The sequence below is a fragment of the Oncorhynchus mykiss genome, chromosome 18, assembly GCF_013265735.2.
Source record: "Oncorhynchus mykiss isolate Arlee chromosome 18, USDA_OmykA_1.1, whole genome shotgun sequence".
NCBI lineage: Eukaryota > Metazoa > Chordata > Actinopteri > Salmoniformes > Salmonidae > Oncorhynchus > Oncorhynchus mykiss.
Genome location: NC_048582.1, coordinates 49,825,602 through 49,841,975, shown reverse-complemented (window position 1 = coordinate 49,841,975; position 16,374 = coordinate 49,825,602). Strand labels below are relative to the sequence as shown.

Here is a 16,374-nt window from a genome sequence, read left to right as displayed (position 1 = left end):
TATGGTTCTCAATCAGGGACAACAGACAGCTGCCTCTGATTGAGAACCATACCAGGCCAAACACAGAAATTCCAAATTATAGAAACAATAACATAGACAACCCTCCCAACTCACGCCCTGACCATACTAAAAACAAAGACATAACAAAAGAACCAAGGTCAGAACGTGACAGATCAATTAGCCTTTTAAAATGATAAACTTGGATTAGCTAACACAATGTGCCATTGGAATACAGGAGTGATGGTTGCTGATAATGGGCCTCTGTGCGCCTATGTAGATATTACATTAAAAATCAGCCGTTTCCAGCTACAATAATAATTTACAACAATAACGATGTCTACACTGTATGATCAATTTGATGTTATTTTAATGGACAAAAAATGTGCTTTTCTTTCAAAAACAAGGACTTTTCTAAGTGACCCCAAACTTTTGAACGGTGGTGACCATCCAAAGCTAAATGACAATAAATCACGAGGAGAGTGTCCATATTTCCTTTATTTCGATTTATGACATGCCTTTACAATGTATGGATGGTTTTATCAGTGCTAGGTCTTGAGTTTTATCACAAAGCTTCAGCTTTTTTCCCTAAAGAAAAGAAAATTGACAGGCAGAGAAGAAAGACAACAACCACATTCTCTGTGTTTTATGTTACTTTCACGTCTTCGTTTGAGTGAGACAGTGGAAAACTAGGATATCAAAGTACATTTCACTTCTATCAGCTCTTTCAAAGCAAACAATAAAGAGTTCATTTCTCCTTTGTGTTGGTTCTATATACACTATCCTGGACATGAAAGGATTCCAAAACACATACACCTTTGTCTGTGAAACGCTCTGCTTTCTTCTTTCATGTCCAGAAACCGACTCTGAATGTGAAATAATTTGGTTAAAATGAGAAACAGAAAATGTGAGATAAGAATTTCAGGCACTTAAATATTCTTCCAGACTCCTTGGCTTGGCTACACTGTGCTTTCTTCATTTGCAGTACGGTACATGTATTGAAAGAAAAAGTCTCCTAAACCCATTACAAATCCATGAGGCATGAACTCATAGCCTCCGCTCTACAGGACAAGACAGTGCAAAATGCTGTACAGTAGCACAACATTCAAATACAACGATTTAAAGGGATTTCAAGTTCCTTCTCACACACAACAACAATGTACCTATTTGCATTTAGTTTGATGTGACTAGGCCTACTTGTGTGTCTATCTACCTGTTGTAACAACCTGTTGTAACTACTGTTATAACAGCCTGTTATAACTACCTGTGCTCATTGTATCATCAAATCCTCCCAAATGAACTGACCACCTTGCAGCTCTGGGGGAAAAAACTCAACTTTGTAAACATTCCTTTTCAAAATACATAATTTTTTATCCGCATTGAATATGGAAAGAATCTTTTACTTTTCTCATTCTCTCACTTTCCTACACATATCGCTCCTTCCCTCACTTATCTCTTCTCTCTCTTTATCTCTCGCTTTCGCTCCCTCTCTCTCCCTCTCTGACCTGCCCTCCCCCTCCCCTCTCTCTCCATCTCTCTCTCTCTCTGGGATGTTTTAGTGAACCCTTGTCACTGTGATGGAAGTGAAATCCATTTTAATGAATGACAGCTGCAATTTGCTCTTCTCACTTTGCTGGGGGTATAACTGTACACACAGTGTTTCTAAAGGCAAGATAAATGATGCATGCATCTATCTGCATTCTGAACGCAGCATGAGGTTGAATAGAAAGGGGATGTTTGTGTTGAAATTATTAGTCTTCCCATCGCCAGGTTTGTGACGCTGAGGGTGCATCGCAATCTGTACCCTATTCCCGACATAGTGCATTACTTCCACCAGGGTCCATAGTGCTTTATGCACTATGTAAGGAATAGGTTGGCATTTGGGACACCAACTATATCTTCATTTTGGCTGAGAGAGGAAGCTTTGTGTGAGATACATTCCTCTGAATATGAATATGTATTCTATTTCAGGAAGCATAGACTGAGTCATAAAAAATCATAGCAAATGTTTGTTTTTTTATAGAAAAACCAAATGCACAGTATTGTTTTGGGGTGTTGTTGTGTTAACATGTAACACAAAAAGCTTGTTCGGACTCAGGACATGAGAACTTGGACACTACTAGTGTACTAGTAAATCACATGACACACATACAAATCACTTGAATCTACCGAGTCTCTTGTGGGTCATTTGATATCTACCCCAAAAAACATTGTGTTACGTTATCTGACCATCACAAATCTACTAAGATGCAATGTATCAAGTTTGTCGTTTCAAGACAACAACAACATACAGTACAGGGACCTGACAAAGCGAAGGAAGAAATGTGTAGTATTTTTACAGCACATCAGTAGTCTTTCAACAGTGTGATGTCGTGGTCATTTTAACAAATCATTGATTCCATTATTTCACATATGAAAATTGAAGGTCATTTTCATGATTGATGTTTGGGGCCCGTTATTTGTTCAAATCAAATTAAACCAAGTATGCAGTTGGATGCACAAACACAGAACACTCTTCAGATTACCTTACAAAAGTTTAGTCCAACAAACCATTTCTCCAGATTTTGCTCTAAAAAAAGATTTATCAACCTATCAAAATTTTAACCTGAGATTCAGATTTTTTTGAAACGATCTCAGAACAGATGTCAGAACAGATCTCAGAACAGATCTCAATGAAGCCATCTGTGTTACACCCATAGTCTATACCTTTCTGTTACTCTGATATGAATTAACTGCCGTCTATATTCTGACATGTACGCTGTGCATTCCAAAATGCTTGACTTTAGATTGATACCTACAGACAAACGCTAACATTTAAAGCATTTCTCCTCTTTTAAAAATGGGGTTTTCTCAATGTTTACTTTTCTAATTTACACATATTGAGTGTGAAGCTTCAAATACAAGGATCCAGGTTTAATCTATCATGATTTTTTAAAAGTACACCACAGGTAGGACAAAATAAAAACATTTTCACAACAGAAGACGTTACATCCATCTTGAAATTTGGAAATAGTTGTAAACACTAGAAATATGGGTCCTATCTCCGGGTTTAGGTCGGAACTTCTGCTGTTCATGCATAGAATTAGAACCAATTAGTCATTCTAATTCTAGAACTAATTAGACAATCTAATTCTATGGTATACAGTCAGTTCTCACTATAGGGATGTCACACCGGACTACTGATGTCCTATAGTGTCCAGTAGTGATGATATTATGTTACACCACAGTACTGATGTCCTCCACCTCGTTGGGCTTCACAGGCTTGCTGGGGAGCGACTTGAGGTACTCCAGGTGTCGCCGGGCATCCTCCTGGTTCTGCCGTACGTAATACACCACATAGGAGATGACCATGGCAAACCAGCCGAACATCGTCACCAGCATGGCGTAGTCTGTGGTCCTCTTGGCCAGGTTACACAGGTCTGTGTCCACCGCCAGGAAATGGCGTCCCTCCTGCTCCTGGAGCTCGGAGCTCCGGCAGAGGACGCGTGCAGCCGCCTCGTGGTTGTGGGCCATGCCGCCCAGTGCCTGCTGCAGCGTGCAGTCACAGTGCCAGGGGTTGTCGTCCACCAGGACACGTGCTTTGAGCCTGGCGAACGCATCCTTGTGCACACTAGTGATGCGGTTGTGTGAGAGGTCGAGGACCTGCAGTGTGGCCTCCACGCCACTGAAGGCGCCCTCCCCCAGCGTCTCCACAGCGTTGTGGGACAGATTGAGCTCCCGCAGCAGCCTTAGGCCCCGGAAGGCGTGGTCGGGGACGGCCATGATCTGGTTGTGGTCGAGGCGGAGCACGGCGGTGTCTGGAGGCAGGTCCGGGGGGATCTCTTTGAGCCGGGACCCGGTGCAGGTGACGTTGAGGCCAAGGAGCAGCCCCAGGGGCCCCGGGCCGAGGTGGAGGCCAGGGTCGGGTCGGGCCCGCTGGCAGACGCATCCCTTGGGACACATGGAGGCGGAGGGGAAGCACAGGGCCATGAGGACCAAGCTCTGGAGGAGCAGGCACATGGGGATGGAGCGGGACAGCCACATGTCCAGGGGAGTCATACTGGTGGGGACCACCAGCCCTCAGCATCCCGCCAAGAGACAGGGACACCACACCACTGGACCGACCCAAGAAGTAACAGACAGGCCACGGCTCATACCAAACACTCCATACTGGAGACTGATGAGCCTCCACTAACACACACCGTCTGTTCAGGCCTAACAGGGCCTGTCACCAGTTGGACTCATGCTGTAATCACACCTGAAATAAAACAGATAGAAGCATTAAACAATATAAAAACTACTTAATGAAGTACTGTAAGTTCTTTGAACTACTTTTTTAGTGTGGAACTTTGGGTTTTAGCTGAAGTCAAAAAGACAAACCAGGAGCACCACGGTGTGTATGTGAAAATAAACTGTCATATTCACATCATCATAATCTCATCATAACCCAGTTCCGTTTGATGTAAACGATATTACACAACTTGTTATATTTATGGCATACTAGGCTACATGATAAGGTTCATCTAGGTTTGATGAATCACTGTCCTTAATACCGTAATATACTTTTACTGCAGTGGGCTAAATCAGAGTCACACAGACTGTTTTGAAACAAAAGTATACACCTCACACACAAGGTTATGGGCTTAGAAAAAGAAGACACCTGTACCATGTCAGAGTTGAAATGTATTACATTTTGAGTTTTATATATTACAATATTACACTTTATATACACTATAAATACAAAAGTATGTGGACACCCCATTCAAATTAGTGCATTAGGCTATTACAGCCACACCCGTTGCTGACAGGAGTATACAATCGAGCACACAGCCATTGGTAGTAGAATGGCCTTACTGAAGAGCTTATTGACTTTCAACCATCATAGGATGCCACCATTCAAATAAGACACATTTCTGCCCTGCTAGAGCTGCCCCGGTCAACTGTAAGTGCTGTTATTGTTAAGTGGAAACATCTAGGAGCAACAACGGCTCAGCCACAAATTGGCAGGCCACAAAAGTTCACTGAACGGGAACGCTGAGTGCTAAAGCGCTTAGTGCGTAAAAATCATCTGTCCTCGGTTGCAACACTCGCTACCGAGTTCCAAACTGCCTCTGGAAGCAACGTCAGTACAATAACTGTTCAGCCGGAGCTTCATGAAATGGGATTTGATGGCCGAGCAGCAGCACATAAGCATAAGATCACCATGCGAAATGCCAAGTGCAGGCTGGAGTGGTGTAAAGCTCATCACCATTGGACTCTGGAGCAGTGGAAACGTGTTCTCTGGAGTGATGAATCACGCTTCATCAGGCAGTCCGATGGACGAATCTGGGTTTGGCGGATGCCAGGAGAACGCTACCTGCCCGAATGCATAGTGATAACTGTAAAGTTTGGTGGAGGAGGAATAATGGTCTGTGGCTGTTTTCATGGTTCAGGCCCCTTAATTCCAGTGAAGAGAAATTTTAATGCAGCAGCATACAATGACATTCTAGATGATTCTGTTCTTCCAACTTTGAGGCAACAGTTTGGGGAAGGCGTTTTCCTGTTTCAGCATGACAATGCCCACTTGCACAAAGCGCGATCCATACAGAAAAGGTTGGTGGAGCCTCCCGGGTGGCGCAGTGGTTAAGGGCGCTGTATTGCAGCGCCAGATGTGCCACCAGAGACTCTGGGTTCGCGCCCAGGCTCTGTCGTAACCGGCTGCGACCGGGAGGTCCGTGGGGCGACGCACAATTGGCCTAGCGTCGTCCGGGTTAGGGAGGGTTTGGCCGGTAGGGAAATCCTTGTCTCATCGCGGACCAGCGACTCCTGTGGCGGGCTGGGCGCAGTGTGCACTAACCAAGGTTGCCAGGTGCGCGGTGTTTCCTCCGACACATTGGAGCGGCTGGCTTCCGGGTTGGATGGCGCTGTGTCAAGAAGCAGTGCGGCTTGGTTGGGTTGTGCATCGGAGGACGCATGACTTTCAACCTTCGTCTCTCCCGAGCCCGTATGGGAGTTGTAGCGATGAGACAAGATAGTAGCTACTAAACAATTGGATACCACGAAATTGGGGAGAAAAAGGGGTGAAAAAAAAATGAAAAAAAGAAAAGGTTGGTGGAGATCAGTATGGAAGAACTTGACTGGCTTGCACAGAGCCATGACCTCAACCCCATCGAACACCTTTGGGATAAATTGGAACGCAGACTGCGAGCCAGGCCTAATTGCCCAACATCAGTGCCAGATCTCACTAATGCTCTTGTGGCTGCAAGTCTATGCAGCAATGTTCCAACATCTAGTGGAAAGGCTTCCCAGAAGAGGCTGTTATAGCAGCAAAGTGGGGAACTCCATATTAATGCTCATGAATGAGATGTTTGCCAAGCAGGTGTCCACATACGCAGAAGACTGAAATCACAGAAGACTGAAATAGACATAGAAACACAGGGTTTTCTGCATTTATTTAAGAAATATGTTTATTCATTATGAAATTATAAAAATATTAATACAATTCCACCCATGAGGCCACTAGAGGGTGATCGAATTGCAGGAAAGGGCTACAACAACACATCCTTATGAACACGCACTCTTTACTGAGACTTGACAATAAGCATGGACCTGTGAATCCTCCTGTCAATCAAACAATAGCCAGCTACAACTATGTTGTTTATTTAGTCAATTAAGAACAGATTTTTATTTACAATGAGGACCTGTCAAACGTGTACATTTTATTATCTGTGTAAGAGTGAGAATATAGTAAGTACACAGTAATGGGCAGTTAGATAGGAAAAGCGAAGCAATGTTTATTTATGTTCCCATTCATGACATATGATTGGTATCGTTAGTAAAACAAACACACACCTACTCTATTGTAAGCTTGTGTACTGTGGATAACAACACCACATTGGTTCCAAATGGCACCCTATTCCCTATGTAGTGCACTACTTTTGACTAGGGTCCATAGGGAATAGGGTGCCATTTGGGCCTCGATCTGATAAATGCTAAGTACAGTGGAATGCAGCAGGCTGGTTTCATCAAGCCCCCCTCATTCTCCCTCTCTCACACTGTAATGTCACCTTCTCATAACAGATCTTTGCCTGCAGAACATCACATAGGGAAGAAATTCACTTACAGTACAGGAACTCTACATTGACCAAACTGTACAATACAACCCTATTCAATCATAAAATGCTATGCAATTATTTTCTGTCGCATAACTTTCCCCATATCGAGATCCTACCTATCATGTTTATAAACACATGCTAACATGCAGTGCTTAATTTGTAAATTGGGAGGTCCCGGAACACATAGTGAGCGCGAGAGGGGCGGTTACCCAGGGAGCTCTAAGTTACTGGAACACATTGAGAAATAAAGTGACTAACACAATGTGGCAGCTCAGCAGACAGAGTAAACAGCCATGTAGCCTACTGTCTGTGGTGGTTAAACAGACAGCACTCTCCAAGGTGCTGATTTATTCAAAGCATTTTAGACGTCACTGCAGTATGCCTACATATATGAGTGTAGCTGCGGGGCTTACACAAGTCAGAATCAGTGTACAGCGACATTTTAGACGTCACTGCAGTATGCCTACATATATGAGTGTAGCTGCGGGGCTTACACAAGTCAGAATCAGTGTACAGCGACATTTTAGACGTCACTGCAGTATGCCTACATATATGAGTGTAGCTGCGGGGCTTACACAAGTCAGAATCAGTGTACAGCAACATTTTAGACGTCACTGCAGAACACTCGCCATATGCAAATGCACTCATAGTCAGCTGTGGGGCTCACAAGACCCCAATGTCATATCATTTTGAAGACATCAATGTAGCAGTAGAACAAATATCACAATATCAGACTATATCTTCAAATAAAATGCATTACCGTAGACTCTATATAGGCCTTCTGCCTATGTGATAATATGAAGCACATGTTCAGATTACCTTCACAGTACAGAACAAGTTTGTAAAGGAAAACAGTTTTCCTACCTTAGTTTTCAAAACCTCCCACAATGACTCTCCCCATGTCAAGTTCATTTAACTCCTGACAGTCAATTTCTTGCTCAAAGCCATGAGCGGGCCTGTGTCAGTGACGTTTAGCCTCCTTCTAAGGCTGTTGTGAAGACTCTGGCTGTAGTGTCTATTTTTTCATTTTGAGGGTTGACTATAACCTGGGTGTCCTCTTTAGCCTCGTCTACAAGGCTTGCTGCCACCAAATGCGCCTTGGTTCAGGCATATTCAAAAAATAATAATAATAATTCTGAGGGCTCTTTGTTTTTGTTTTTATGTCAAAGGCAGAGGATGTTACTGTACATTCCACCCTCTCTTTTGCTAGCTAGTTGAATCCCTCCAGTCATTTCTAGACTGAGGCTCCCTACCTTTTTCCATGTTGTACAGCCCAGCTTTGAATTCTGCATGACAAGCCCTTGGTTATACGTTTGTTGTTCTTGAGCTGCAAATTGCACCTGCTTCGAGCTCTTCGTCGGGGGATGCACTGTCCCCCCCAGCTCCCCGTCTCCCTCTCCCGCTGAGTCTGACTCACTAGTAGGCCTACTAGGTAGTGCAGGTGCCGGTGGTGATGCTGAACTGGCGGGATTAGCAACGCTGCTAGCTCAGGCATCACCATCAGGAACAGTTTGCCCCTCACTCCTCTCCTCCGGCACTGACAGTTCTCTGGCTCGTTCTGGGTTCGATTCACCATCTTTCTCTGGATTTTTGGACTTGAAAAATGTCATCAAACTTGAATGCCTTTTTTTAATCAATTTTTTATTTGTCTTTCCCACGTTTCAAATTCAGTAGGGAGACAACTAGCCTAGGCTACGTGACGTGATTACGTAGGGACCTCTTCACTAGTTGACCACCACTACCCAGACCTGTGTCAAGATCAGTTACTTACTCCACCTCCCTGAGGTGTTGATAAAAACACATTAATTACCGAGCTCGAACAGGATAAGATCGTGAAAAATGTATCCACTTAAGGCATATGATCAATTCTGCATCAGATTATGTACAGCTTTCCTATACTGCCCAGCAGCTTGATGGGAGGCATTGTAGGATGCTCTAGAATGCAGTGATTGTTAATGGACATGGGTGTCTGCCCATTTCTGGGAAAAAGAGATACTGATAACCATAGGTTATTATTATTTCTATGTAGGTTGAGGGAGCAGCCCTGTCTCTCCCCACAGCCTGTGTTGTTTAATAGAGCCTATGATGATGAGAGAAAGAGCGAGAGAGAGTGAGAGAGAGGGCGAGAGAGAAAGAGAGCGAGAGAAAGAGAAAGGTTTAGAGAGAGACAGAGTGATGGAGATAGGGAAGCATCGGTGTTGTCTGTATGAGGCCGTCTTCCCCGTGAGCACCAGGCACAGGGGCTCAAGTGAGTCTAGGTTCAAATGTCAACTGCCAAAAAGCTGAATTGCATGCAGGCATGTCATCCATCATCGACGAGTAGAAAAATGGCAAAGCAACACAAGTGACAGTTGGTATCCACAGTGACGAGGGATTTTGAATGCATCATCTTTAGAGGCCCTTGGAGGGGAGAATATAGGCTGTGTCACTGGGAGTGTGTGAGCTTTGAGTCCTTTCAAGTCCAATGACTGACTGAAGTCCTACCATCATTTTCAATTCAGCCTGGCTGAATTCAGCTGGTGGCCCTCTCCTGTCTCTGGTCACAGTGTACAAGGTTGTTCACATTCTGGGTTAAAATAGGCCCCTGTGAACTCAGCCGCGAGGCAGCGACCATTTCTATTTTTGGCACCACTGAAATTTTAATTTCACAAATTAAGAAGGACATGATTGCCCTGTTATTCAGATTCAGTGGAACCATTAAAACGTTCATGAATTGAATAAAGTGCTTACTTTATACATGCAGTCTTTCTATTATCATATTGGTTAGCAGTATGGTTTTGATAATTGTGAAAAATCTGACCAATTACACTATATATGCAAAGATATGTGGACATCCCTTCAAATGAGTGGATTTGGCTATTTCAGTCACACCCGATGCTGACAGATGTATAATATTGAGCACACAGCCTTGCAATCTCCATAGACAAACATTGCAGTAGAATGTCCTTACTGAAGAGCTCAGTGACTTTCAATGTGGCACCGTCATAGGATGCCACCTTTCCAACAAGTCAGTTTGTCAAATGTCTGACCTGCTAGACATGCCCCGGTCAACTGTAAGTGCTGTTATAGTGAAGTGGAAATATCTAGGAGCAACACAGGTTCAGCCGCGAAGTGGTAGGCCACACAAGCTCACAGAACGGGACTGCAGAGTGTTGAAGCGCGTAGCACGTAAAAATCGTCTGTCCTCGGTTGCAACACTCACTACCGTGCAAAGCTTGCCTTCATTGGACTCTGGAGCAGTGGAAACCCATTCTCTGGAGTGATGAATCATGCTTCACCATCTGGCAGTCCGGCGGACAAATCTGGGTTTGGCAAATGCCAGGAGAACACTACCTGCCTGAATGCATACTGCCAACTGTAAAGTTTGGTGGAGGAGGAATAATGGTCTGGGGCTGTTTGCCATGGTTCTGGCTCCTTAGTTCCAGTGAAGGTAAATCTTAATGCTACAGCATACAATGACATTCTAGATGATTCTGTGCTTCCTACTCTGTGGCAAGAGTTTGGGAAAGGCCCTTTCCTGTTTCAGCATGACAATGCTACCGTGCACAAAGTGAGGTCCATACATGTAGTGTATCATGTCATCAATATCAACTTGGATTTTTGTAAAATAAATATCTGTCATCATACGATTTTAAGGAGTGGAGGCTGGGCAATGGATTTTTTTTACCATTACTGGAAAAAGAGCAATCCTTTACAAAAATCTGATTTTTAAATGCACTTACCCATGAACAAAAATATAAATGCAACATGTAACAATTTCTAAGATTTTACTGAGTTAAAGTTCATCTAAGGAAATCAGTCCACTAAAATAAATACATTAGGCCCTAATCTATGGATTTCACATGACTGGGAATACAGATATGCATCTGTTGGTCACAGATAACTTTAAAAAAAAAGGTACTGACATGGATCAGAAAAGCAGTCATAATCTGGTGTGACAACCATTTTCCTCATGCAGCGCGACATCTCCTTCACATAGAATTGATCAGGCTGTTGATTGTGGCCTGTGAAATGTCGCCCCACTCCTCTTCAATGGCTGTGTGAAGTTGCTGGATATTGGTGGGAACTGGAATACGCTGTCATACATGTTTCTCCAGAGCATCCCAAACATGCTCAATGCGTGACATGTCTGGTGAGTATGCAGGCCATGGAAGAACTGGGACATTTTCAGCTTTGAGGAATTGGGTACAGATCTTTTCGACATGTGGCAATGCATTATCATGCTGAAACATGAGGTGATCTCGTCACGGTATCTCTGTGCATTCAAATGGCCATCGATAAAATGCAATTGTGTTCATTCTCCGTAGTTTAAGCCTGCCCATACCATAACCCCACCGCCACCATGGGGCACTCTGTTCACAACGTTGACTTCAGCAGACCGCTCGCCCACACAACACCAAAAACACTGTCTGCCATCTGCCCAGTACAGTTGAAACCGGGATTAATCCGTGAAGACAACACTTCCCCTGTATGCCAGTGGCCATCGAAGGTGAGCATTTGCCCACTGAAGTCTTTTACCACGCCAAACTGCACGACGAGCACAACGAGCACACAGATGAGCTTCCCTGAGATGATTTCTGACAGTTTGTGCAGACATTCTTTGGTTGTGCAAACCCACAGCTTCATCAGCTGTCTGGGTGGCTGGTTTCATACGATCCCACATGCGAAAACGCTGGATGTGGAGGTCCTGGGCTGGTGTGGTTACTTGTGGTCTACGGTTGTGAGGCTGGTTGGACATACTGCCAAATTATCTTAAAACTATGTTTTAGGCAACTTATGGTAGAGAAATTAACATTTAACTTGAGACATTCAACTTGAGGCATTGTGTTGTGTGTCAAGACAGGATTGTGTTGAGGCACAAATCTGTAGCATTGAAGGTCCCCAAGAACACAGTGACCTCCACCTCCAAGTTTGGAACCATCAAGTCTCTTCCTAGAGCTGACCACCCGGTCAAACTGAGCAATTGGGGTAGAAGGGCCTTGGTCAGTTAGGTGACGAAGAACCCGATGGTTACTCTGACTGAGCTCCAGAGTTCATCTGTGGAAATGGGAGAACCTTCCAGAAGGACAACCATCTCTGCAGCACTCCACCAATCAGACTTTTATGGCAGAATGACCAGACGGAAGCCACTCCTCATTAAAAGGCACATGACAGCCCACTTGGAGTTTGCCAAAAAGCACCCATAGGACTCTCAGACCATGAAAAACAAGATTATCTGGTCTGATGAAACCAAGCTTGAACTCTCTGGCCTGAATGCCAAGTGTCACGTCTGGAGGAAACCAGGCACCGCTCATCACCTGGCCAATGCCATCTCTACGGTGAAGCATGGTGGTGGCAGCATCATGCTGTGGGGATGTTTTCAGTGGCAGGGACTGGGAGATTAGTCAGGATCGAGGGAAAGATGAACGGCGCAAAGTACAGAGAGATCCTTGATGAAAACCTGCTTCAGAGCACTCAAGACCTCAGACTGGGGTGAAGGTTCACCTTCCAACAGGACAACGACCTTAAGCACACAGTCAAGACAACGCAGGAGTGGCTTCGGGATAAGAGTCCAGACTTGAACCCGATCTAACATCTCTGGAGAGACCTGAAAATAGCTATGCAGCGACACTCCCCATTCAACCTGAGAACTTGAGAGGATCTGCAGAGAAGAGTGGGAGAAAATCCCCAAATACAGTTGTGCCAAGCTTGTAGCGTCATACCCAAGAAGACTTGAGGCTGTAATCGCTGGTAAAAAAGTGCTTCTACAAAGTACTGAGTAAAGGATCTGAATACTTATGTAAATGTGATATTAAAATTTTTTATTTTGAATACATTTGCAAAAATTTCTAAAAACCTGTTTTTGCTTTGTCATTATGGGGTATTGTGTGTAGACTGATGAGGGGGAAAGCGATTGAATACATTTTAGAAAAAGGCTGTAATGTAACAAAACATGGAAAAATTCAAGGGGTCTGAATACTGCCCAAATGCACTGTACTTCCATTCGTTTTTTAAAACCGGTACCGGTTACCTTCAGATGAGTCCCGTGACACTTGTGGGGGTCGTTTACATGATTTACCAATTTTCGGGATGTCTCGGGATGTCTGACAAACACCGCTCTAGCTCTGCCACCTTTCACCACAGATGAGGAAGTGTTACACTGGTGGATGCTGTGGATTGAGATGCATCCAATGCAATAAAAGCAGATATATCTAGTTTAAACTGATGGATTTTGATCAGGATTTTTTTGTTATGTAACTTAGATTGACATACCGGTGCGTCAATCGACTCTAGGGGGTTAATCATCTTCTGTATATGCCACACTTATCAAGTGGATGGATTATCTTGGCAAAGGATAAATGCTCACTAACAGGGATGTAAATACATTTGTGCACAAAATTGTAGAGAAATACACTTTTTGTGCATATGGACAATTTCTGGGATCTTTTGTTTCAGAGCATGAAAAAAGGTCACGTGTGGCTCAGTAGGTAGAGCATGGCGCTTGCAATGGCAGGGTTGTGGGTTCAATTCCCATGGGGGGCCAGTATGGGGGAAACGTACAGTGGAGATCTGCATGGAGGAATGGGCCAAAATACCAGCAACAGTGTGTGAAAACCTTGTGAAGACTTACAGAAAACGTTTGACCTCAGTCATTGCCAACAAAGGGTATATAACCAAGTATTGAGATAAACTTTTGTTATTGAGCAAATACTTATTTTCCACCATAATTTGCAAATAAATTCATTAAAAATCCTACAATGTGATTATCTGGATTTTTTTTCTCGTTTTGTCTGTCATAGTTGAAGTGTACCTATGATGAAAATTACAGGCCTCTCTCATCTTTTTAAGTGGGAGAACTTGCACAATTGGTGGCTGACTAAATACTTTTTTGCCCCACTGTAAGTCACTCTGGATAAGAATGTCTGCGAAATTACAAAAATGTAAACATGACGCATTTATATTTTTGTTCAGTGTAAATTGGTCTGTAATCACAATCTAGCACGCACTCTAGAACTGGGATGGACTCCCAATCAACTACAATCATGCATGGGCTTTGTAAATAGCACTTAGGCTATGTAGTGGCTGCTCAATCATTTTCTCCGCATTTCACAATGCCTGTTGTACCTGTTGTATTCGGCGCATGTGAAAAATAACATTTTATTTGATTTGTAAGAGCTTTGACTTCCAGGTATGTCAACCAAAGCCTACATGTGAGGCTATTTCCTATGACAGATCTCAACACGGCAGTAAGGATGTATCATGAAGTAAAGAAAAATAAAGTAATCCATCGCAAAACACTGTCAGACTGGAACTATTTAGCCTGAAGACAAATGAATGGTCCAAAGTTCAATAAGATATCTCTTGGATATGACCCTACCATAAGGTCAGAGAATAAATTATGTCAATTGTACTATACATTTACAAAACAATCACTAGAATATTATGTAACAGCAATGTTATTACTGTAATAATTAGTGCTACTACACAGGTCTTAGAGAAATGTGATGTACACCATCATTGTATTAAAGGGCAGAGTAATTTGATTGGTCCAAGACTTGGAGTTGAAATGTATTTTGACACAACGTGACCCTATTTCTATCATTTATCATAGCATATGGCCATTCTATTACTTAAATTGCATGTTCCTGTCAAGGCCATATTTATGGGATAGCATCAACATGAAATTCAACAAAGATGTGGATGCATCCAAAATGGCACCCTATTCCATACACAGTACACTACTTTTTACTAGAGCTGTGGTGCACATAGGAAATAGGGTGCAATTTGGGATGCAAATTTAGACCTAAAGCGGACTTGCCTACTGTGTTTTCTTGACCCATATAGTCCTACATCACTTGATACATTTTGTGATAATTAAATAAACATCATTATTAAGGATTAACTATTTATGCAAATAGTCTTGAGCTGGATCTGGGGATTTCGAATTACCAGAGAAATGGGCCTGAGCAAATAATAGCCAAGCTATTCCTCAAACAAAATAGTCTGCAAGTGTTATAAACGGCATGGCATAGCATTTCCCAAACAAATAAACCATGCCCCATGGTAAAGTATATGATTTATGAGTAGCCAAGCATACACGAAGTTGTAAACTTTTTTAGGTAGGCCTATAGGTATGCATGTATGCCTTTAGTTTATCGGTTAAATATTATCATTATGATATTCCTAGATTATATTATTATAGTATGAGTTTTGATATGATATCATGAGTGAACATCTCCTGAACAATTTCCATATGAACACTAATGATAAGGAGGACACCCCGCAGTGTGAGCCTGCTCGTCATCAAGGTGAATTTCTTCCTATAGCGCACTCCGTGGCTCAAACATCAACCGTTAACCCTGCTCTCGAGCTCGGCGCCTGAATGCGACGTACTACAGGGTACCCGGCTCCCCCTTTCTGACCCGCGCAGCTGTTATTTTCTACATGTAAAAAAATCACTGCCATGATTAAACTACAATATTTCATTGCGGCATTAATGTAAAGATGTCATCCATGGAACTATGTCATGTTCAAGTATTTACCAAGGACATAACAGCAATGTTATTGCAGGTATCCTATAATACCATTATTCTAACACAGTAATAACAATACATTCGATATACCTACCTACAATAAACAATATTTGAGTGATCAGAGAACATCAATGTAGCTGTGAAGCAACAAATTGAATCGTCACATGACACATGAATAATAATATTAATTTAAAACATGGTGGATTTTGAAATAACCCCAAAAAAATGATATATATATAACGACCCCAAACCCATCTATTTTCCTTTTTTTCCCCCATAATCTGACTAACAACAATCACCAACTGAAAAAAAAAGAAAGGTGGAAAGCCAGCATGAAAATTAGCTCATACATACGTATGTGTGTGTGCTGCGCGTGTAGCGGAGATGCGGAGCAACAGGCGACATATGTTTCCATTCTCACCTGCAATAAAAACAACCGTCAGTCTCTCAATTTCCGACTTTAACATTCTAAACGGATCGTTCCAACGCAATCTTCCTTCTCCAGTAGTTTCCTATCCTCGTCAAAAATGTTGGAATAGCGCTGTTGAAATTCACATTTTTACAATTGCTTGTTGCTCCTCGGTATTGAACGTGAAAGGAGTGTGACTGAGCTCAAGCTGGCAAGGGAGGGGTTTGCGAGACGAGCACTGAAGGCGACAGTGTTCACCCGGAGCGCGCGCGGGGATGAACGGTCAGTCAGACAATAGGTGTTGCCTCAGTGTCTGTTGGGTTCGTCTGACTAATTCAATCCACTTGTAATGTATCATCAGATACGTTCGGTCTTTTGCATC

At 43.0% G+C, this 16,374-nt stretch overlaps 1 protein-coding gene across 2 annotated transcripts; it reads right to left on the bottom strand.

Annotated features, from left to right (window-relative positions):
• Window positions 1-477: 477 nt before the first annotated feature.
• LOC110496428 (leucine-rich repeat-containing protein 3B-like) lies at window positions 478-16,302 on the bottom strand. 2 transcript variants are annotated; one of them, XM_021572326.2, is made up of 2 exons: window positions 15,938-16,302; window positions 478-4,234 (listed from the first exon to the last, which is right to left on the bottom strand). In XM_021572326.2, the coding sequence occupies exon 2, from the start codon at window positions 4,033-4,035 to the stop codon at window positions 3,214-3,216; it is 822 nt and encodes a 273-aa protein (XP_021428001.1). In that variant the 5' UTR covers window positions 4,036-4,234; window positions 15,938-16,302; the 3' UTR covers window positions 478-3,213. The 2 variants fall into 2 exon arrangements, with proteins under 2 accessions (XP_021428001.1, XP_021428000.1); XM_021572325.2 differs by having other exon boundaries at window positions 16,005-16,302.
• Between the last annotated feature and the right edge of the window lie 72 nt (window positions 16,303-16,374).

What these genes read in the sequence shown, in the direction of transcription:
- LOC110496428 (XM_021572326.2), bottom strand. Translation starts at nt 4,035, where the DNA reads ATGACTCCCCTGGACATGTGGCTGTCCCGCTCCATCCCCATGTGCCTG.